Source organism: Anguilla rostrata, chromosome 13 (assembly GCF_018555375.3).
Source record: "Anguilla rostrata isolate EN2019 chromosome 13, ASM1855537v3, whole genome shotgun sequence".
In the NCBI taxonomy this organism is placed as follows: domain Eukaryota; kingdom Metazoa; phylum Chordata; class Actinopteri; order Anguilliformes; family Anguillidae; genus Anguilla; species Anguilla rostrata.
This window is the reverse complement of record NC_057945.1, coordinates 27895570-27920306: the sequence shown is the minus strand read 5'-3', so window position 1 is coordinate 27920306 and position 24737 is coordinate 27895570. Positions and strand designations below refer to the sequence as shown.

At 41.4% G+C, this 24737-nt stretch overlaps 1 protein-coding gene across 14 annotated transcripts in view; it reads left to right on the top strand.

Moving 5' to 3' along the window:
- The window catches only part of foxp1b (forkhead box P1b), a 175593-nt gene extending 151117 nt beyond the window's left edge, over nucleotides 1–24476 (top strand). For 11 of the 14 annotated variants that reach the window (XM_064305238.1, XM_064305228.1, XM_064305230.1 and 8 more), the window contains 10 exons: nucleotides 256–363; nucleotides 7860–7947; nucleotides 9031–9114; nucleotides 12622–12823; nucleotides 13041–13117; nucleotides 13798–13899; nucleotides 15649–15818; nucleotides 16511–16580; nucleotides 16795–16961; nucleotides 19869–24476. In XM_064305238.1, the coding sequence (XP_064161308.1) occupies nucleotides 256–363; nucleotides 7860–7947; nucleotides 9031–9114; nucleotides 12622–12823; nucleotides 13041–13117; nucleotides 13798–13899; nucleotides 15649–15818; nucleotides 16511–16580; nucleotides 16795–16961; nucleotides 19869–20013 (1213 nt within the window). In that variant the 3' untranslated portion in view covers nucleotides 20014–24476. Of the gene's footprint in view, nucleotides 1–255; nucleotides 364–7859; nucleotides 7948–9030; nucleotides 9115–12621; nucleotides 12824–13040; nucleotides 13118–13797; nucleotides 13900–15144; nucleotides 15267–15648; nucleotides 15819–16510; nucleotides 16581–16794; nucleotides 16962–19868 lie in introns of those variants that run through there. The other 3 variants (XM_064305240.1, XM_064305239.1, XR_010324918.1) reach the window with 2 other exon arrangements.
- The last annotated feature ends 261 nt before the right edge of the window (nucleotides 24477–24737 follow it).

The following is a 24737-nucleotide window of genomic DNA, read 5'->3' as shown; positions in this document are numbered from 1 at the left end:
CAAGTGGTGTGAGTTGAGGAATGCTGTTGCCATTGGAGGAGAGAACTACTATCTGTAAGCCCGGTGGCATGCATATCAGCTTAAATGATGGGGAAGCAGGCCACTTAAGCGTGAAATGCCTGAAAATGGTGGCTGAGTTTGTGTTTGTTTAGTGGAAGATGGTGAAACCATAATTGTGTCATGATGGTAAAGTCTTTTTCCCTGCATTTGTATATTTGGAAGGAGTAATGTGTGGGTTTGTGTCTCCCCGCTCAGCTCCACGCTGGACGATCATTCCCACCACAGTCACCCCCTCTACGGACACGGGGTGTGTAAATGGCCTGGCTGTGAGGCTGTGTTTGACGACTTTCAATCATTCCTCAAGTAAGTGCCCATTCTTCTTCTAACAGTACAGGGCGGGGGGAGGGAAAGTGTGTGCTCTAGAATGGGAGACATCCCTACACCCAGTACCCTCTTGTAAGAAACCCCACCAACCAGTGTTCACCAACAGTAAGAAACCATCCCTTATTAGGCTGAGGTCACCAACTGCAAGAAAGCCCTTCAACAAACAGAACAACAGTATCTGAGTGGCGAAGGAACACGTGTAAGCTTACCCGGTACTACTGGAACGGGATTAATTTAATGTTATCTCGATTATCTGACTCCAAAATAATGTTTTAACCTTTCCTCTGCGCTAACAGTTATGCATAGATGGAGGAGACTGTCCACCATTAGTGTGGCTCTATAAGAATCATTATCTATCTTGGTAGATGGACATGCTTCTAGCATGTTTAGCCTGCATAAATACAATTGTGTATCCTGCTACGACTCTAGTGTATAGGCAAGTGACTACGGGGTGCAGACTTCTTTGTGTATGTTAGGACCTTAAAACTGCTAGGTGTGCAGTGGTAAGAGTCAAATTGAAATGCCAGGTTACAGTGAATGCGGTATTTATTGTGCGGTATGTTAATAATGACAATATACAGTGGTGCAAAAGTGTGCGTGGAGTGAATGGCTATACGCATATGCACAGGAGACTGTGTCTGAGTTTCCCCAAACCATTCTGTGTTACCACGTATATACCCAAAAGATAAAAGCAAAACACCAAGTCATCAAATAAAGACAGGTTCATGACAAAACAATGGGCTCTGTAAGCATATCACACCAAGTTAACCTTTGTACAGTATCTGGCTGGGCGCTGACCCATAGGCATCAAGATCTTTAGTCAGCACCCCACTACCAAAGGCACCAACTTGTTCCCTGTGACATCAGCTTTCCAACAATACAAAACATGATTACATTGTATTATGGAGAACCTAAGGTTCACATAATGCTGATTCACTAGGATGTTTTGCAACTGAGCACTGTCTCTTTATCACACCTGTTGACTCCCTGCCAGCACAATAAACAGTCTGTTTTCCTTTGAGGGTCTGATAAGAGGCAGATTCTCTGGACTGCCCTACACTCTCAAACGCCCTACTGAAACTCATTCCCACTTGGTGAGAGAAAGCTTGTAATTGTCACCACCATTTCCTGGTTTGAATGATAAAGGTTCTCAGTTTGTGCCCTTTTAGGCAAAAACATTTTCATATAAAAATGTTCGGTGAAAGGAGCAGGCCTTTCTGCCCATTTAGGTTCATCATGTTGTCTCCTGTGTAAAAAATATAAATACGAATGCACCTGTATTGTGGTTCAGGTGTACTGTCGGTGTGTTTTCACTGTTGTGGGTGCTGCTGTAGATTTTCTTACAATCAGGATATATGCAACTGGTGAACTAGAAAAACAAATACTATTTGAAATTGGCTAGCTCTTCTCTAGACCTAGCATGTATATGGTCCTGGGTCCAGTGGTCTAGGGTCAGATGTGCTGGCGGAAATGCAGCAAAAACACAACAAACGCAGCACTTTGCTGACACACCTGAAGGTGGCCAATAAGAACATTGTTTTCTCACTGCAATTTATGGTGATCACCCTCTCTGTGCAGGTACAGTTTGCTGTTATTGCTGCTGTGTAGCAATATAGATTGATATCATCTTTCTGTTGGTACACAATTTGCCATTATCTCTCGCTCTCTGTCTGTTGAAGTACAGGTTTTTGTTACCGCTCTCTTTATATGGATGCACAATCTGCTGTTATCAGCCCTGTGTGCATACACATCTGGTTGTTATGTCCCTCTCTTTGCACATACACATTTGGTCACAATCTCTGCATCTCTGTGAACATACAAAAGTTATTATTCCTTTCGGTGACGGTACACTGTTTGTTATCCCCCTCGCAGTTGATGCTTACACAGTTTGTTATCATCTCTACACAGTACACAGTGCTATCTGTGTTTATACATGGTTTGATATTATCTCCCTTTCTCAACATGGCTTGTTGTTGTTACTGTCTCTCTTTGTGAGTTAACAGTTCATTGTTAATCCTCTGTGTTGGTACACAGTTTGTTGTTATCCCCTCTCACTGTGTTGCTGCAGTTTGTTGTTATCCCCTCTCTCTGTGTTTGGTACACAGTTTGTTGTTATCCTCTCTCTCTCTGTTGCTGCACAGTTTGTTGCTATCCCCTCTCACTGTGTTGCTGCAGTTTGTTGTTATCCCCTCTCACTGTGTTTGGTACACAGTTTGTTGTTATCCTCTCTCTCTCTGTTGCTGCACAGTTTGTTGCTATCCCCTCTCACTGTGTTGCTGCACAGTTTGTTGCTATCCCCTCTCACTGTGTTGCTGCACAGTCTGTTGCTATCCCCTCTCACTGTGTTGCTGCACAGTCTGTTGCTATCCCCTCTCACTGTGCTGCTGCACAGTTTGTTGTTATCCCCTCTCACTGTGTTTCTGCACAGTTTGTTGTTATCTCCTTCTTAGGGTGCTGTGATGCAGTTGCTACCCAGCACCACAGGGCCCTCTAATTCCTGTGATAAGCCCTGTACCCATGGTGACTACGGCTGTCTTTCCCAAACAAACAGCAGGCGGATGTTTATCTGTGCCAGCAGACACTCTGGGTGCTCTGTGTGTTTGTCCTTGTCTCTGGGCGGGGAGAGATGCACCTCTGTGCTCACCCCATGTTGTCTTTTGCCTCCCTATTCGTCACTCTCTTGCTTGCTCATTCTCTTGCTTGACCACTGTGGTTACTCCTGCTAAAAGGTCATGGTCTGACCAGGTTTCCATACGCAAGAACAGTGCGACACATCCTGCCTTGCCAACCAGGTCCTTAGTTTCTCTGGTAGAACCAGGTCTTTGTTTCTTTGTTTCTAAGCTAGAACCGTTTTTTTACTTGTTTCTATGTAGGAATCAGGTACTTGTTTACCCGTTTCTAAGCTGGAACCAGGTCTTTTTTTTTTACTTGTTACTTTGTCCGAACCAGGTCCTTGTTTACTTGTTTCGAAGCCAAAACCAGATCCTTTCCTTACTTGTTTCCTTCTTGGAACCAGGTGTGTGTTTACTGGTTTCTCTGTCAGATGCAGGCTTTCATTTTCTCATTACTTGTCTGTGTGATAAATGCAGGTGTCCCGTGCGTTCAGTGTGACCCAACACAGAGCAACCTCATTGCACCAGATGAGGGGAGAACATCTGAAATGTGGCAGCAGATCAATGCTTCTCCCTCACCACGGATTAGCTGCACTTTAAACAATATATGACATTATTACATTATTCAAGGATGAAACTAAAACACGCAGTCAAAGTTCACAAGAAGCTTACAAAACACAAACTACAGCTGGGCTCTCCCAACTTTAAAGTTTTCCTGCTTTTACTCTGCAAAATATGTTTTTAACTTATCTGATCCTGCAACCAATTCTACATTTTTAGCCATTTCATAAAAGGTTAGAAGCATTATAAACACAAGAGAGTACTTTTTAGATAGTAATGTAAGCTATCCTTGACTCAAGTTTACCTGAAACAATACACAAAATTAGTGGTTTGTGTAAGGTAAAAGCAAATGATCCATTCAAGGTTCCCTTGTCACCCTTTGATTTAAACAAACTTTTGACCAAACCATGACTTCTTTTTCTTTTGTGTTACTTTTCATCAGCACGACTGCCAGACTGGACTCTGCTGCCATTTATTAAGTTTAGATTGCCTTAACATTTGTTTATGAAACTGAAAGGAATTAAAATTTGAGCATGCTGTAAAATTCCCTTTAAAAATGAGTTACTAAGTGCACTCTGCCGTGTTTTTACAAGTGTTTTTATCATGGCAACATCTTGTTTACTTAAGTTGCCTGCCTAAACTGCTTGGAACATGTTAAGAAAACATTTGGACAGAGACTCCACAAAGCGCCCTTTGTTTTCTGCAGAGTGGGAGAGTGAGCAGCTCACTAAGGTGTTAACTCTCAAACCCTTAAGCACTTCCACATGAAATTCCGGGACCCATATATGCGGTTTCCAGAAAAATACAAATAACAAATAAATTAAAGCACAAAATCAAGCATTATGCTGATCTTCCCTTAAATACCAATAAGATACACTGAACTGTTTCAGTGGATTAATGTGTTTATAAAAAATAGGAGGCAACAGACAGTTTGTCTAGTCAGTGGTAGGCTGGTATACCCTACAGAGAAAGGTGAGGAGGACTCTTAACGTCAACCAGATTTTGGTTCCGAATGCCAACAGTAACAACTAACATGGGACTGAAATGTTGTTTTAAACTGAGCATATTTATTTTATTTTTTAAAGAAAACATTACATACCTAGTTGCACTATCTTGATAAACAAAAGAGCCAAATCCTATTCCTGTTTTCGATTCGGCCCTGCGAGGGTGGGGTCCAGTACAGAGAACAGCTTGGTCTTTTTTTTTTTTTATGAGGTTCAAGACCCCTTCCTCTGTGACCTTTAAAAGGTCGAACCCCACCTAAATACTGCACTGCCCCCTAGTGCTGTGTGCACTGTCTGCTGTGTTTCCCACATGTCAGAAATAACTGTAAAAGAAGTTTACAGTGAAGGGCATACTGTGTATGGGGGTGTGTGCGTGAGCGTGCGTGCCTGTGTGCAAAATTCATGCTGCTATTGAAAGTGTATTAATTGCTGCTTGTCTCTCTTGAAAGAGCTGTCAGTAATAGAAATCATCTCATTAGAAATGGTTGATAATGGGATTGGGGTATGTGGAGAGAGTGAGTAAGATTTAAGTACCGCCAAAACAAAAGGGAAATGTCCTGGTGATAAAAGTGGCAGGGTGCAGGGAGATTAAAAGATGAAGAACTATTAGATGCAAACCAGTGCTTGTGCTTTTACAATAAATATATAATGCAAGTTTTTAATGCAAATATAAAGATAATTTAATTTAACAGTTGTGCTCTATTTCAAGCTAATTTAATTAAGTGCTACATATATATATCTATGTCTATGTGTGTCAATAAGATAAATCAGTTGCATGATTTGTATTAAATGGATAAAAAAAATAGCTAAGAAATATTAACACAGATATGCAAGTATACATGTACAAACATTGATAGCATTTGCAAAGTATATTGGAATGAGCATGTGTATATTTATGTGTGGACACCCACACACACACACACACAATGCAGATATCTCAGAAAAGGAGCGCACTTTGAGCTGCAAGCGAATGGACACGAAGTGTAAGACGTTGCATGATTGATGCCATTTTGTGTAGTTGACATATTTGTTCACGAACACAACCTCGCTTTGCCGAGAACAGTAAATACTGAATCCCCTCTGAAGTTTGCACAGCAAATCAACTGCACAGACAAATATATTACAGGGTCAGTGTCTGCCAGCGGATCCCTGTGTGTATCTTTAAATGCACAAAGGGAAGGGTCGCTAAATGATATGTAAAAAGCTGACTGTTTAAGAAATGTCTATTTAACTTGTTTTATTGTGGCAATTTAAATTAGTGACTGTCATTGTGCCAGAAAGCTTTTAAAATCTGCTTCATCTGAAGTCCAAAAAGTGACACATGCCAACATTCATAGTCTCTGTGGATGTCAGGCGAGCGTTCCGAGCCCCTCGTGTCCAGACACTCTTTTTCGCAGGGGCTGCATTAGAGGCCATTTGAATATTTCATTTCCTATTAATTATGCACTGTGACTCTCCGTGTCATTATGAAAAAAAAAAGAGTCTAATGCAACAAAGGATGAAAAGAAGCGGCGCGCACATCACTTCCACCCGGAGCGGAATTCCAACGCTCCTCACGTAGGGCTCCCTTCATTGAAAATGCAGCCCGTGCCACTTTAATGGGAGTTGAGACATCTTTACCTTTCTTTTTCTTTTTTTAAATAGGATATTTTGTAAAAAAATGTGCTGAAATGTTTAGTAGATTTATTTCCCCCCCTTAGATAATTAGTTAGATTCATTCATAAGCAGCCAAATTTGATGTCCAGAATATTCACAATAGATTAAAAGGTTATTTTTCCCCACTCTAAGGTTCTTTCATTAAAATAGTTCTAGCCTTATTTATTCCCATTATTTTTTGAATTATTTATTTAAAAGGAGTACTCTTTTTGTATTATGCATTGTTTGTTTATTTTATTCAAATAGACAGTGGTGTTGCTATTTGAATAAAATAATTGGCATGTGGATTTCCATCTTTTGAAAGCCCCTTTATATAAACAGAAGCCTTCACGTAAAAAAAAAATGAATATCATCAAGACAGCTTCTCTCCCCCCCCCCCCCCCCCACGCGTCCATTTGGACTGCGTGTGTTTTTTAATGTGCAAACGTGTCGTCGGCATGTTAGGCAATCGCCCCCCCACAACAAAACCGCCACGGCGGTCGTTAGATTTATTGGGCCATCATATTGGCGGCTTCGCCACCCATTTTGCCCCGGTCAGGTCTGGCTACCTTTGATTTGCAGTAAATGATAGAAAAAGTGCATTTGAGAAGGCGAGCACGTCGCACCCCATTCTTTCTTTTTTTCTCTCCCAGCCCTGCCACGGCGTGCACAGAGGCATGCCTAGTGACAGTGACCTACATGGTCACCGAAGATGTGATATAATTTATGATATATATAATATATTGGATCCATTAGCGAGCATAATGAAGTAGTGAAATGAAAGGGTATTTGTGAAATCAGTTCAAACATCCCTCTCGGATTATGATTAAATGATTAATGAAATGCTCCTGCATAAGCATTTTCAAACAGTAATTCATGCGGAGGCTGATAAAAATCCTCCAATCATATTTCCTTCACTCGTGAACCTTATCTCCACCATTTTATATAAATCATGAAAAAAACCCTGTCGGCTGCCGGCGAGCTACTTATTTAGATTAGTTATAAACGTGCAGAAAAAGAGAACATCTTCGTGGTATAAAATAATCATGCATAATTATATTCATAATTCAAGTTTGTGACAGATTCCATCTCTCTTCTTCTTGTTGTCCTTTGCCTTCCTTCTGGATTCATTTGAGCCCTCTTAATCTTGATGACATAATTAACTGAAAAAGCTACAAAATAAGGGGAATCTGCAGACCAAAAAAGATGGGTCCTTTTAGAAGAAAGGGGCGATGGGGGAAAAGCTCCTCATTTACAAGACTTGTTCAACCTGGAATTCCTAAGTCATTTTTCTTATCTGGGAAACTTACTTAAGTTTCAGCAGATCTGGCTACCTCATGAAATATGTATTTCATTCAAAATTATTCAGTATTTTTTTAAATCATAAAAATACTTCTTTTCCAGGATATGCAAAATCAAGTTATATAAATTCCATTTTACCCTGTGTATTTTAGTGCGCTACATGACTCTGTATTTACTTTTTATAACATCAATATGTATAAACTTGTAGCCATTTATGCATTTTTATGAAGAAAACTAACAGCGATGATCAACTCTGATCATTAAGTAACCTTATTTAAATATGCGTGTGTATGTATGTATGTATGTACTATAAAATAATATATGAATCATTGCATGAATCCTAAAATTTGTGTTTTTTCAGGCATCTTAACAACGAGCACGCACTGGACGACAGAAGTACGGCGCAGTGTCGAGTGCAAATGCAGGTCGTTCAGCAGCTGGAGCTGCAGGTATTGTCTCCCCCATTTTGTTGTTTTTCAAAAATGTTTGTCGCTCCATTCGCACACTTCCTTTGTCTGTAGCCCCTCCTTTTCTTGTAGATATGAACCATGGGTCAGAGATGGAAGGGGGTGTGGGTTGGTGGGGGGGTGGGGGGGGTGGGTAAAGGAATAAAATTATTTTGTACATTTGTGAGTAACCAGTCATTAAAAATGTGTTATGTATGCATGACAGCTAGGCAAAGATATATGAAGGGCCCGAGGCTAAGTAGAGAAGATAATTACATTTTGAATTTTACTAGGTTTTAAAGTCATTTATGACTTTTAACTGTTTGGCACTAATAATAAAACACTTTTTGAAATACAGTACTAAGGCAGTAACAGCAGTGGGTGTTCTTAAAAGAAATCCGATGCGTGTCTAATGGGTACATCAGACTTTTCAGGTTCAGCACAATTGCAGACCATGCAATCATCAAGTGTGCTTTAAACAAATCAAAATATTGTGCAGCACAAAAAACTTTAACTCTCTGTAGAGATATCCCCTGTAACAGATGAGAGAATGTATGTAGACACACCGAAGGGACTTATTTTGTGGAGGGAAGCACTGTTTAGGCGTGGCTATTGTTCCAAGAGCATGTATTAATTAAGGGTCAGTGAAACTGTCAGTTTAACAGATCATTCATGCACCATGACTAATCACAATGTGACACATCTCACCAGTGTTGTGGTCAGGTGAGGCTGCTACAGGGGTTTGCAAATCTCTTGCAAAATTGCAGTGCAGGCCAATTAAAACACTTGCACTTTCTCTTTAACCAAAAATGAGGTGCATTCTGGGATAGATCAGCAGGAACCACATGGAAAGTGACAAGACAGGCAGCCATAGAAGAAGAATTACATTTTGATGAAGTTATATAGACAAGGGAATTGTAAAATCATGTTGTTGCGTTTTGTTTGCATACGGGAGAAACGGTTCTGTTATGTTCCTGTGTGTAAGAACGTAGCAGAAACAACTACGGCAAACACATATTGACACAGGATGTGAAATGGGAGTTTTGTTCATTATTAATGCAAACCTTCTGTTTATCCCCTACACAGCTAGCAAAAGACAAAGAACGTCTGCAAGCTATGATGACTCATCTACATGTCAAATCCACTGAGCCCAAACCAGCCCCGCAGCCAGTGAGTAGCAGTGCTGTTGTTTCACTTTATTTGTTTGCTCATTTAGGTGCTCATCCATTTATCAAGCAGTACAAACCTCAAAAACAAAAATCAGTGCATCTTTTCTGGGCTGGAAATGGAACTCTGTTGAGTGGTGGGGAGCTAAAACTAACACAGGGTGTTCACGGTGACATTTTTTCATTTGTAGTTATAATTCTGTTTTGCCGTTGGAAAGGCGGCCATGATTTGTGATTTTTGTGGTGGTGGCACCAGCTTGCCTGTTTGGGGTAAATCAGAGATCCGGTTGTTGTTTTTTTTTTTTTTACTCTGGGCACATACTTTCTAAAATCAACCAATTGATTCGGAACAAAAATGAGTATTGTGCGCCCAGCAATTCACACTTTCCATCCAGTTCTCTAAGGTACAGCAATGTTTACTGCTCAGCATCGATATGTTCAAATGAACTGTACAAAACTGCATTTGTGCATTTAGTCAATATAGCCCAGCACAGCTTGTGCATTAGCAAATGAGTGAAAATCACTTGTTCCTTTAAAAGTTATGTATCTACAGGATTTTGATACGAATGTAATCACTGGCATCAGAACAAAGTTAATTTTTGCGTGTCCTTTCGCAATTTAATATTTGGAAGTTTAATAATCATCACTTCAATTTCCGTGGCAGTTTCATGTTTATATGTTGATATGTGTTGTTAAATATGTATGTGTGTGTTTGTGTGTGTATGTGTGAGAACGTGTGCGTAAAATTACAAGTCATCTCCTCTGACAAGTTTCTCCACTGCCACACACCTCTAATCATCTATTTACTGGCTGACTGGAACTACCGGCAGGCCGTGTCGGGGGGGAAGAGTCAACACAAAGCACCCGAGATATGTAAAGCCACAATAGGCTGCCTGTCGGAGGCTTGCCTCTGTCACACACTGTGATTGTGTGGATTAGCCTCACGCAAAAGGCCCCAACGCAGGAGCACTTGTGTATGAAAAGTAGCTTCACAGCGGCTGATAGCATCTTGAGTTCTTCGCCCCCCTTTCTCTCGGCAGACCCCGGGACTGGACGCGCCAGAGCGCACGGCTAACCGTGACGCCCGGCGGGGTTGGCGCTCTTTTCACTCGAATAAAGGCGGCGGCATTCTTTCGCCAAGTAACAGAGTTCGGCGACTGCTGCGCTGCTCTGATTGGGGCATCTCTCACACTGGGACGCTCCGCTGCTCCATTGGAGAAATCGCACTGATACAATCTTGGGAAGCAGAGGCGCGTTCACCGGGCGCAGAATTTCTGCACACACACTTGGAATGGCTTGATGGAGAAAGGCCTAGTTAGTCGCTGTGAGCAATACTGTCTCTTCGGTGGAGCAGCGCACTGAGCTTAAATGGTCTTTGTTTATTACAAAAAAATGATGTTCAGCAGCACACAGGCCTAATACCACAAAGATGCCCATATTTATATGAAGACACTTGAGTGAACTTATCTCACTCTGTGGAAAAAAATATAATTTTAATTGATGCTAATATTTTAGGCGGGTAAATATTTTAGATGGCTTTCCAATTGAATATATTGATTTGTGAATATTTGGGCAAGACTACGGATTGCCCGTATATTTTATCTTTGTATTGTCTTGTTTGTGTGGTCGTTCGTGTGCATGTGTGTGTCAGCATGGGGGTGTATGTAGTTGTGTCACTAAACATTCTTGTCAGAAATCTGACCTTTTGCTTTTCATAATTAAGGACTGACTTTTGTTTATTTTCCTTTAGCAGTCTGGCGAGTCAAAGTCAGTATAATTAGATCACCAATTACCATTTAATTAATTTCTGTCTGAAGTCTCATTTTGTCTCTGTGTTGGAGTGAACCCAAACAGTGATGAAAACAAAGGAGAGCCTATTACGAGCCTGTCTGGTCCATTGTTAAGGGTGCTCACTGTTTATGTCTTACGAATATGTATGAAATGTAAAACGAAAGAAGCCAGTCCATAGAAACGTGTTAGAAATGATTCGTTTAGAGATGTTTATATCGTAAGAAAATTATCTTCCTGTATTATGCATTTCATTCATGACGCCAGCCTCATTGTGAATAAATTCTATAAATAATATAGATGCTAAGTTACGCATAATTAGCTTTATACATAATACCTTAGCTTTAAATTAGAGTATCGGGATTGTGTGCCACAAACCAAGACAAATAATCCATGGTGAAATACAATGCATTAAATTCAAAATGGCTACAAACCAATACAAGTAACAGCAGATTAAGAATGAATGTGCAGGTGGCACTACCTCAGTACGTCTTTACTACACCTGCCTATCAAGCTGAATATCTTAGCGGTAATGGCTGCTAATAGGGTTGTGGTAATTGGGTGGCCGTGGAGGATCTTTGCTGTGTGGGTGCGATGTTAAACACTGTCTGCTCACTTTCACCTGTGTACCCTCCATCTCCACCGCCACACATGCCATTATCAAAAAAAATTAGACATCTGATACCACCAGAGCAATTGACAGCCTTGACATTTCATTAATTTGTTAGCTCAATCCACAAATGATTGTCAAAGATGAGACGCCTTCTGCCCACTCTCCCTGTTTCGCTCTCTTTTTTCCTCACCGACTGAAGTCATGTTTAATTTGGAAACTGGCCTCCTTCGGCAAATTAGCAATTAGAACAATTTTGTGGGAATATGTATATGTGTCATTAGTTTTCCTGCAAATTAATAGTGGGAGCATGGGTCAGGCTAGAATTTTCCACTTGACTGGAGCTCCTCTTTAGAGATTTGGCACTGTTTGGAGCGGCCACAGCTGCTCTAAGCCATGGTATACCTTTGGAGCGCTCTGCTTAATTAGTTTACCTTGTAGCCATTATTACTAATATCCCGCCTCTCCCCCTTGAAAAAAATTACTCTTTCTGAAAAATATTCCGGAGACATCTTGCGCCAGCGTAGCCTGATGATGGGGTCATTCAGATACAGCATTTAATCATTAGATCACCTCTATAAGCATCTCCTAATTAGAGTCCTTACAATACAATTTCATCTTGTAATTAGCCCAGATTGGCTGCTTCCTCTGTAGCTTATTAGTGGCTGCTCAGCGGTAGGTGTGAATCACACTGTCATTTGTCAAGCCTGTTAAAGCGTCCCTCTCCCTCCGCATCACCAGTCTCCACTGTACCCAACACCGCAGATTGCATCGAGGGGCTGTCCGAACGTTGAGGGATGCCAGTGGATCAGACAAAGGAGAATAAATCACAGAGCCGTGATCTGAATCAATAACTTGCGATGATGCGGGGGGGGGGGGGGGGGGGGGGGGGGGGGGAGGCCAGCCCAGGCCGAGCAGGGCTTTTACATGCCACTGTTTGTAAATGAGGGTCATGTACGTACTCCCAGGTGCTGGGACTGGGGCTCAAAAACGAACAGATGATTGTACAGTAGCTTTGCCAGAAATTAATTGTGACAGCCATGCTTTTTTTACGAGATGCCCTACTGAAGGTAATAAAACACGAAACATCTTTTCTTTTTTTCCTCCCTGCAGCTGAACCTAGTGTCCAACGTGACCCTCTCCAAAACAGCCCCCGAAGCCTCCCCTCAGAGCTTACCGCACACCCCCACCACGCCCACCACGCCCCTCACACCGCTGTCCCAGGGCCCCTCGGTCATTACCCCCAACAACCTGCACAGCGTGGGACCAATCCGCAGGCGCTATTCAGAGAAGTACAACATCCCCATCTCCCCAGGTAAACAGCAGCCCAGTGTTTAGAGCTCATTTTTCACTGGTCCTGCTTAAAATCTCCACCATTTCCAAAATTTATAATATGTATTAAACCCAAGAATCATGTGAAACCTGATTTTTCTGAATATATACGTTTTTTTTCTTAACCTTTTTAATTTACTTTCTTACCGTGATATTTAAAAAAAATGAAAATAAACATGTATTTCTGTTCCTGTCTACAGACATTGTCCAGAACAAAGAGTTTTACATGAATGCTGAAGTAAGACCCCCCTTTACATATGCCTCGCTAATAAGGCAGGTAAGGATCCCTCATTTCATTTATCCCCAGCTGAAAACATGTAATGTTTTTAATCTTTCATGCACAGAATAGCATTTGAATCTGCTTCACTGAGTCCATCAGCTGAAATTGGATGTACAGTATATAAATATTGAGCACGGGCACAAACTGCTTATTTTCACATTTCCCTCCTCCTTGTTAAATTTCAAGTACAATTTAGACAAACACTGGAAGATGAACCATCTGCAAATGAGCAGGGGAATGTTAGCAGGACTTTAAAATGGCCATATATAACAATTGCTTTTGATTAAGTATTACAATGAATGCGATTATTATGAAATTCATTTCACACAACAGTAGGAATGAACCTGTTCAAAGATGGCCAGTCAATTATCACCAGCCACAGTAATCTCTGATCTCTGGAATTAATCTGGGCTCTGGATAATTACTGGCCTGTAATCTGTGAAATGTTTTTTTTGGTTTTCTTCATCGAAGGAGGGAAAAAAATGTAAGACGTATTTAAATCTGCATATTTAAACAAGAAACTGAAAGGGGTTTGTAAACAAAGTAGGGAGAAATACACTGTGGACAAAGGATTCACAGCTTTATTGTCAAGATTACAGACACGTTGACTTGGAATCTTTTTTTGTTCATTAACATTTTTGAAGGGTAGATAACATTTTCCATCCTTTTTTTCCCAGGCCATTCTTGAATCGCCAGAAAAACAGCTAACACTAAATGAGATCTACAACTGGTTCACACGGATGTTCGCATATTTCAGGCGCAATGCAGCAACATGGAAGGTAATACTGCCAATATTGCTGTTCTGTTGTACCACCAAAATGGAAAGGATTTTACACAATTTATCACATTGACTATTTACTATTTACAACATTTTACCATAAATATACACAAAAGCCTCCCCTCAGATGTGGTTTTAAAGGGTTTACAATATATCAAATATTTCCTGTTGTTGAAACATTTGGTATATTGTAGACCCTTTAAAAGCACAGCACTCCTGGTGACTCCAGACCCAGGAAGGGCGGACTCCCCTGAGGTGTAAACCCCTGATTACACCTTTTCACGGGGCCACACAGACACACAAACACGGGCGTGAGGGAGAGGGAGACGTGGCAGAGCCGCCGGGGTGTCTGCTGCAGCTGTGGCTGTGACAACCCCGAGCTCACTGTCCTCCCCTAGCTCTTTAGCTTCCTGCTCCAGTGGATGCTGACAGCCCTTCCATAGGGGCGCATTGTAGTCATAAACACCGACTCCCCCACTGCGACGCTGCCCTGCATGGAGTGTCTCTCTCTCTCAAACACACTTACAGAACTGAGCCCAGAATGCACATGTACGAACGTGCACAAACACACTCCAACACACGCACACACACACACAGTTTTAAAATCAAGTGTCAGTGCTTGGCATGTGTAGAAATGGCAGCCAGCACAGAGTGCAAGCGGGTTATGAAAAGCAAATTTATGAGCCAACTGCTCTGCCATTTTTTTTTTCTTTTCCCTCTATTGTTCACTTGTGTGTAGTCATAACCTGAAGTGATGAGCCAAAAAGCAGTGTCTGTTTATTTTACCCCAAGCTTTGTTCAGGTCTGATTTCTGTCAGGTAGTCAAAGGTGGTTCATCTCTCTCAAACAGCCTCACATTTCCTGGGTATACTTACAGTGAATGTGTATTCATATATTTTATTTATTAACTATTCAAAAAAGTATTTCACAAAATGTAATCATACATGTGTAAAATGACTTTATAAAATGAAAGTAGTCCAATATCTAGTTACCATAAACAAAAAATAAATAAATATTTCAATCGTGATTGGGAAACATCTCAGCTTATGCAATATTCCTGTTCTCCCTGAGGTTGCTAGCTGGGATGTTTCCCGATAGTTTGTTAGAATAATCACATAGACATGAGTTATGCAGCTTCTTTGCAAGTGATGCATTGTGATGTATTTTTATTTATTTTTTTGTGTTCATGTTTGGAACTTTGCAGTTTTCTGATAGAACTCTTTTTCCCTTTTTTAACCTGCCGCAGAATGCAGTCCGGCATAATCTTAGTCTTCACAAGTGTTTTGTGCGAGTAGAAAACGTAAAAGGGGCAGTGTGGACTGTGGATGAACTAGAGTTCCAAAAGAGAAGGCCACAAAAGATCAGTGGGTACGTGCGCCACGTTTGACCTCTCGAGCGCTGCTCGGTGTCAGAGAAGGGTGATGGATGATGAGAAGTGACTGAGCGGCTCCATTTCATTGTCTGTGTGCCACAGTGCCCCAAAAGCCCCCGCTTGCTTCCGTGTGCATCTCATGCTTTTAGCCTCCCTGCCCCCAGTGATGCAGAATAACACACATTGGCTTATGCTTATTTGCATTTTTGCTCTCACCCCCCCCCCACCCCTCCTCTCCCCACCTCTCCCTCCCCGTGACTGTCTCTCCTCCTGTCTGCCCATCCCGGTGTCCGTCTTTCTGTCCTCCGTGCCCTCCCTTCCCCTTTTTTGTGATGTCACTGCATCTGCGCCTGGCTGCCTCGCTTGCCCTGTGCCCAGGGTGCCATTCGCACCAACCTTTCCCTGCATAAGTGCTTTGTGAGAGTAGAGGGTGAGTTTGGGTCCTACTGGACCGTTGATGACGAGGAGTTTAAGCACGGCCGCCACGTGCAGAGAGGCCGGCCTCGGAAATACGGCGCCGATGAGAACTCTGACGAGCTGCTCGTACAGTAAGCTTCCCCCCGCCCGCCCGCCCGCTTCCGCTTTCCCCTGCTCCCTCGCTCCCCTCCTCCGCCTCTGTCGCGCCATCTCACGCTCGCTGTGTCGCGCCATTCATACATCACGCGCCTTTACAAGACTCTGTTCCTTCACCTGGGGTCCCCTCCCCCTCCCCCTCCCGATAAAATAACCCTGTGTAGTTTTACACCTCTGAATGAAATGTCTGCTGTATTCATGCTTGTGCCTTTGTAGCAGTGTAAAAAGCACGCGTCAGATATTCACAGAAAATATAGTAAAAACAGATATGTAATTTCATTACTACATATTGATTTTACTGGAGTGTTTTATAGGAAATTGGAATAGCATCTGGTCATAAGACTTGGGCGTCCATCAATCTCTGCACCATTATGGCATGAGATTTCAAATAGCCCAGCGCTATTTAGACTCACTTTGAAATCTGCTCCTAGCCACTTTATGTAAAATTGTTCTTCGATACGTTAAATGCACACATCAGTCTTAAAATCAGCCTTATTCAATCAGCTTGATGTAACTGTGTATAAATAATGTCTGCGCAAGTGTGTGTGTGTGTCTGTGTGTGTATAAAATAATAGAATGTGATTCACAGTTGAGGGTCTATGCTGTAGATTTTATGGAATTAACTGCTGCTACGGCAACGTAACATTGTGTTTGATCACATCTGCAGAAGCCCTGCCCTGGTGAAGAACATACAAACCAGTCTGGGCTATGGTCCAAGTCTCTCTGCTGCCTTCCAGGTACTACAGCACACGCGGGAGCACAGCTGTGCTCTTTTACTTTGGGGGTGACACATAATGTGGTGAAATTAAACACAGCGCTCTCACAGTTTGCTCCCTCGTCGATGGCCAAGCTGCTTGGGTTATTTTTCTGAGGGTGGCGGTGTTGTGCTTGAAGGTGAAACGCCCGAGAGGGTTTTCCTCGTCTCACGTAAACTCTCTGCACACTCTGCAGGCTTCGATGGCAGAAAATAACATACCTCTATACACTACTGCTTCCATGGGAAGTCCCACTCTCAACTCCCTGGCCAGCGTATTTCGAGAGGACATGAATGGAGCAATGGACCATGGAAACAGCAACGGCAGTGACAGCAGCCCCGGACGCTCTCCTTTGCCAGCTATGTGAGTGTCAGCCCCTCCGACGTCTGTGCAAAGGGGTAGAGGGGAGTTATTTAAAGAAAGTTTTGGTTACCAAGGTCTCTGCCCGACTATTCGCTTCTCCTTGAAGAGGAATTAAATGGGCTCATAAAACGAAGGAGGAAAAAAAAAAAGAAGGCATTCAAAGGAAGGTTGTGAAAATGTTGGTGCACAGGTCAGGACTCTGTAAAATTGTGGTTGTTGTCTCTGTTAAAGGAAACTCCACCTTCTGGAAGGTTCCGGAGCCAGGCAGTTTCAGGGCAGAGTTCTAGAACGGCTCTTGCTTGAGCAGCAAGTTTATAAACCATATTTTATTACAGTTCAAAATGGGTTCTGGACTGTGTTGGATTCCACCACAATTGTTGTAGTTTGTTTAAACATTTTGAACAAGCCTGGTTGCATAGTGGCACACTGAAAAATTATTTGCTAGACATGTAAAATCCACTCTGCCGTCCAGAGAAAAATAACAAAGAAAGAAAAAGCATAATTAGTCTATGAATTATCCCAGCTTTCCATGTAAGAAAGCTGTGGTTCAGACTGTAAACCACATCTCACAATACACTTGTTGTATACGAGTGTCAGCTAAGTTGTTTGAAGCCTAAAATAATACACTTGCAGACAGCATCGTTTCCAGATGTTACGGACTGCCGACGTGCGAGGCTGTAAGATTTATAGATGGCTCTGTAAAATATCCAAACAAGAGGGAAAGTGAGCTCAGAAAAGGTGAAATAATGAGCTTGCAGAGCAGTGGAGGAATGTGCCATCCCGGCTCGTTCAGAACGTGGCTCTGGGCATTGCTCTGGAACAGGAAAGGGAGAGACAGGATGGGTGTGCTGGCCTAAGGCGGCCCGTCTCCCTCTCTCGGCTGATTCACTAACTCGCAAAGGAGGGGTGCTTCACGGGCCCGGATTCTCCTCTCATCTCAGAAATAAAACGCAAGGTGATTTTCCACATGTTATTTACTGAGGTTCTAACTGATGCACATTCCCAGCTGGTAAAAAGAAACCACAAAAACATATTTGTGTGCCAGTTGGGTGTTACATAGATATTTCTGTGGCAGGTCTTTAAAGTAGAAGTCAGCCACCATTTTTAAAAATTTGTAACTTATAGGATCAAGACCCAAATACACGTAAGAGAACACTAGTGGTGCCATACCCTCACATAACATTTAAAAAATTTTTAACTGTGCCATGTTAATAGCTTGGAAGAGACTACACCTCTATGGTGCATTGAAACAATGTTCTGTCTAGAGAAATTTCATAATTGCTACTTAAGGACATGGCACTTTGGTCCTGCCCTCCTTTAAAGGGTAGCCACAAAGCCCAGCACTTCACAGTGTGTGGGACCACTGAAGCAGAACGGCTTCAAACGGAGCTCACCTTGATTAAAACCTGCTTTCTTCTCCGACCAGTGAAATGGAGAGAGAGAGAGAAACGCTTCAGTAGGGCTAACGTTGCAGGCAAACCAAGTCCTTCAGCTTGTGGTGCAGCACACAGAAATGCAGTGTTTTCAGTCAACAACTGTCTGCCAGAATGAAAGAAAACTGTGCCATTTCAGGTACCCAGAGCTAATTACAAGCAGTATGAATGCAAAACCAGCATGCAAGTTCAATAGCATAATAATAACAATTTCATGTCTGCCCTCCAGCAAGGGATGGAGACCTGAGGCAATGCAACTTGTGGAATTACTTTGATCTAAAACCAATAGAAGGGCCATCTCTTTTTTCCCAAACTAAAAATGTGCCGTCTAATTATCACCGTGTCTTTCAGCAGAAATAGAGGTTATTCTCAATCATCATTTTTTCCCCCTCCGCACTGTGTTAAACATTCATACGTAAATAATTATTTGAAGGGATAAAAATTTTTTAAATTCACTCATAGACCACAGCAATAAAATCAAAACCATAAAATCCTTTTTCAGTAACTTTAAAAATATATATAATTATTCCTCATCAACCATTGCTAATAAAAGCATGCACACGACTGTTATTATGTTGGTACTTCTGATCAACAACAGGAATTCTCCTGCAGCCGTTTATAAAAAATAAAAAAAAGGTTTTTTTTTTTCTTTTCGTATTTCTCTCCCACAGTCAGGCCTCTTTCCCATGTGCCTTATTCCTGTGGTGTTTCTATAATGAGAAATTTGGCAGATCTCATCTCTTTAGAGGCTCCTTTGCCCAGGCTGCAGGCTGGGTTCATGTTTTGCCTTGTTTACAACTGACAGCGTTATTATTCTCATAAGGGCTCTGTTTCTTATCACGGTGTTGTGTTCGGCAGCCTTTCCTCCTCTCCGCGCGCGCTTCCTGCCAGGCCTTTTCTTCCCTTATTGACACTTTGCGAAAATATGCATTAATTTGGAGTTTAAAGCGTGTATCGCGGTGTCTGGTCGCTGTGTTTGCTTGAAGTTGATTAATGATAGAACCTCGCTTGGGGTCGTCCTCTGGAGGCCCCGCTCGCAGGTTCTGCATGTTAACGAGCGGGAGGGAGAACACACAGCGAGCGCTGATCCGCCCGCCACCGGGAGCCTGACAGGCGGGCCCGCGCGCTCCGCAGAGTCCATTCCCCCCGTTCCTGTTGTCTCACGTTGTTAATCTTACTCATTTATCAATTTTAAGTGAATACCCCTGTTGTCTGCCGCTATGAAAATAAAGCCTGCAGGTTTTCAGCAGCATTCAAATACCTCAAAGAGCCTGAAACGATCATGAATGCCAGGGAGGCCCTTCTTTTGCTTCATAAATGGCCATTATTTGTTTTTGTGCGCTTTTAAGTTTTTTTCTGACTTTTTAGATCAGATAAGTTTTTGCTATTTAACAAGAGAATGCAAGAAAAATAATCTTAAAATACTGACCTAACACTGTCCCCCCCCATTTTTATTTCCATTATGTGTTTGTAGGCATCATATCAACGTTAAAGAGGAACCACTGGACCCTGAGGACCATGAAGGTCCACTTTCTCTCGTGACGACAGCCAACCACAGCCCAGATTTTGACCACAACCGAGATTACGAGGATGACCAAGGGAATGATGACATGCAATAGGCTTGTCCAAGGTCCCCCCACCCGTCCCCCACCCCCAAGAGACAGAACTAACTCGGATCATCTGTGCCGTCTTTCCACAGATAAAATTGATTCATAAATAAATAAAGGCTGGGATCGCAGTCTTCTGTTGACAGCTATAAAATGTTTCAATTGACTTTTAGTGCCATTAAATACAAAACATGAGGAAAAAAGAAAACTATATCCCATTTGGGAGTATTTTTGAGTTATTTCTACTTTTTGTTTAAGAGAAAAAAAAAAGAGAAAAAAAGGATCATTTTTACTCGACACGCATTGGATGGACCTGTTTGGTACTTGGGACTGGTTGAGGTGGTGGGCGTGATGTCCCTGGAGGTGGGCGGGCACGCAGGAGGCAGCGCACGAGGACTGCGGGCGTGGCGCTCTCTCTCTCCCACTGAGCCACACTCACTGAGCACGGACTGCAGGGCACAGACGCAATCTCAGAGACTCCGACGGGACATCTGATGTACACAGTGTGTGGATTCAGTTCATTATCACTGCCTTCAGCCTGCTTTGGTTTGCTTCCTGAAAGTTTGGGAAAGGGTGGTTTGTGTTTGTGGAAGGGGCGGGGGGTGGGGGTGGGGGTGGTGAATATAAGGTATATGTGTCTTTGTTGCTGTTTTGTTGCATTTCTTTTTTCTTAAAACTAAAGAAAAACTTCAGCTGACCAAGAACGCTATGTGGCCAGCACCTGATGAATGTTTGATTTACTTCTTTTTTTTTGTACATGAAGCAGAATGTCAAACACCAAGTATTATTTTTCTGTCATTTATTCGATGTGTTTCAGAATGCCATCTCACCTGTCCCTGTCACCTTTACTCGTCGCCAAACATGTAGCCTACCCACCAAACTCATGAAGTCCAGCAGTAATGCACTACTCATAATGAAGGCTCTATGCTACACATCTATGAAGTTTTATTTAAAATGGGAATGAATGACAGAGAAATCATGCAGGGAATAGAAAATTTTCAAAAATGTTAAAAACAATGAAAAAAATGAAACATTCACTTGTCACAGCAGTGCATGTTAGCTGCAACCAAATCACCAAACCATTGCATTCACATTTCAGAACCATCATTAAATGTCAGGTGCACAGTTAACATAAGCAGTTTAGACCAATATTAATTGTGATCTTTGGGTAGGACTGCCCTTGTAGATCAAATATGCATCATTTCCTCCCCACACAGTAATTTCAATGATTGCGGGGAAAAAGGATTTTAAGCTTGACATCGAACAAGGCTGTGACAGAAGGCTCCAAGTTGACATCATTACCGTTTCATTGTGGCATTGCTAATCTTGCAACATACGCCAACTTCCTCAGTGAAGAACGCAAATGACACATTTACGTGAAAATATTCAGATGTTACCATTAAAACAGAGGAGCCAACATCTACAGAAATCTAGTGTGGAGGCCCGACTAGTCAGCATTCCACTGTTTGAGAGACTCATAGCAGCTGCACACCTGTCCCGCACTGTTCTGGAGACACATCTGTGTATGTCCAAGAGCCGGCGTCAGCAAAACTGAGAAACATACAAGCCTTAGCGCAACCCTGCTCCTTCCTCCAGACGCAGATTGTAATTTACAGCGCGATTGCGGAAAGCATATCGCCGAGGGGTCGGCATAGAAAGGGTTCGAGGCCCAGTTTCGCCATCAATAACAGGTGTGAAAGTACACAGCTGAAAAGATCACGCAGGACTCAATTTTATGACTGCAACCAACCACTCTTTTTTATTTATTGACCTTTTTGTTTGTTTTGTTTTACTTTTATTTTAGTTGTTGAGGTCTCAGATGTTTCTGTTGTCAGTGTGTCAGATATATCTTGTTCTGTGACTACCAAAGATAAACTACAAAAGTAAACAATGTTCTCTGTTCCGTGCTTTAGCAGACAAGGCCAAAAATATCATTCTATCTCCCATTTGATGTGAAAGAATTTTAAGGTGGAGAACTCTGAATTATATCTAGCTTATAGGAAAAGAATAATTAGAAATTAAAGCTCCTCAAAAAGACTGTCGTCAACATTAAAGCCAAAGGTGTCACATTTTGAGTATCTGCATGTCTCTGCAGTGACCAAAACTAGAGGGGTAAAGGGGAGGGTGTGGGATTGGGAAAAATATATGACCAAATTAGGGAACGGTGTCTTTGGGCCAATGAGAAAAGGGAGCATTCCATCGTGAAATAAACCGTATAGCAAAAGTTATGGATAGAAATTGCTGATGACGTTTATCTTCACGATTATTAATTGCTAGTTTGAAGCAGAGTTTTACAGAGAACAATGTGAGCAATTCTATACTGCAACTGGACCACATGATGATTCAATGTTTTATGCTTCTTGTTTTGAATTTGTAACCTAAAGATTGTATGCCACTTTTTATTTTCTTTTTTTTTTTTGAAGTTTCCAACAGGATTCAGTTGTTCTTCGGTAACCTTGGCAACACTTTATCCATTGTGTTTAGTTTCTGTCAACTTATTACTTTTTATATTAAAAAAACACTCCTGTCAACTAATAAGCTGGGTACAAGGTACTTTATGGCAGTTTTTTTTCTTCTAATTTACCATGCATTTATTATTAATAAAAAAAAGGGCAATCTGTGGTTTAGGAAAAAAATGTATTTAATATCCAGGCAGCTGTGGGATGGAGCTGTGGCATTCGGGCTGGGATCGTGAGAATGACTCCCGTTCATCCAAACCCCAGCCTTTCGCTGGTTAGCTTGGTATTTAAAAGGGGAAAAAGCTGGTAGATTAGAACATTCTCAGCATGTGTAGCTTGACATTACTAAAGATAACAGCATGAGAAAACTGTTAGTACGCATACCTCAGTTCAAACCTATAGGGAATGATTAAATAAAAAAATAAAATAAAAAAACATTTCACTCAGTTGCACTTAGTTGTATGTCTTGCATGTTTAGTCTAAAAATTGTAGCAAAAAAAAAAAATATTTTAAAATGATGAAAAATAAAAAATACAAAATTAGAGCTTGTTTATCTCGAGGGTCTCATCCTTTTTAGCAAAACCAATCCAAACCTCAGGCCTTTTTCATGAAGAAATCACCCAGCTTTGTTGAATCTCATTTTCTACTGTATGTCCATCTATTTTCAGATATCCACTGGCTTCTACCGGGTGGGCTTTTGGGTAGTACATACATGTCAGTATAACCTTGTGGCTTCTCTATGTTGGATTCCTTTCTGTTCCTTTCAATGATAAAGTACATCTGTGTTATTATGTTTGCTTTATTGCAACTGCTTTGTATTTACTATTAAAATAGCTATGGAAAAACTGCTGTATGTATTGGAATAGCAAACTGTGCTGCAAATGTATTTTACTTAGTAATCTTTGCTTTAAAAGTCATACATGCAGACATCTGTGCGAGGGGTGGGCGGGGCAGGGTGGGGAAAGGGAGGGAATATCCCTGATTTTGGATTTTAAACTGTAAAATAGAAAACAGACTTTTTCTCTGTTATCATTGACCTAAACATTTTGTACAGATTTTTTTCCCTCTTTGTGTTAAGCTGTTTTGATACTTCCCTCCTTTTGATGGTCCAACCACTGCCTTCTGTGGCTGTATGTAAAAGATTATGACTTTGGGAAGAGCAGACAGGTGTATTTCCTGTATGTGAAGGAAATATCTCGCATGACTAATTCCAGGGTCACAGACGGGAATAGCAGAGTCAAGTTGTCAGTAATAATATTGGGGTGTATCAGTCTAATGATATTTTATATAAAACAAATAGAAAAAAAAAGAAAAAAATATATATGCAGTGCCAAGATGTAAAGAATTATTTGTTTTTCAAAGGAAACCATATCATCTGCGATGTTTCACATTATCAGTCAGCATCACTGTTAGGAGAGAGCATCACGGCTTTTAAGTTGAGAAAAAATATTTTTTTAAAGGCCAGGCCTTTTGAGTTCTTCCTTTTCTAATGGTAGATAAAACCAAGCACAGCAGGTAGTGATCTTAAGTTGAGCACACAGGTCAAAGGTCATGTGAATAAAAGACACAATTTCTTTTCCTGATACACCATTATTATATAAATGAAACTGAGTAAAATAATCTTTTCTTACGCTTTTATGTGATCACAGTAGGTGTTATCAGATTCCCAAAAAGACACTTGGACGTTGTTCATTTGCAACAGACACATTATCCATCACAGACTTCTTTACTCATACAGTATAATATTCCCTAATCACCTTCTGAATTCCAGCTTTTGGCAAAGGTACAGTCATGGAGGTGTCGCGGTGCTTCAGTGTTTCTTCGACCAGGTGTTTTTTTTTTTTTTCGTTTTTTTTTCTTTCTTGAGGCATAACAATAAAAGATATACTCATCACTTTCATCAGTTTGTAATGCCATCATCATTCCATGTCTGTTTTATGCAGACAATTATGTTGTACAGTCGGTCTTGATAACTGACTTAAGCATTCTAAAATGCAATAAAATGCTGGTTGTTCACATCGTTTCCCGTAGCTGTCATTTTACCATGTGTTCTGTTGAAGGGACTGACACAGGAAGTACACATTCGACTCACAGGACAACACGAGTGCAATTTAGTGTACTGCATTGCATAATGAATATTGAATACATAAAGCCAGACAAACTTTCAAAAGGTTTTAAGGTTACATCACGTCACTGTAATTCACCAAACATTAAATTCTACATTATATATTACAACCCGCCCTGTTTTTTTCAGGGAAACGTCCCAGATATTTGTCA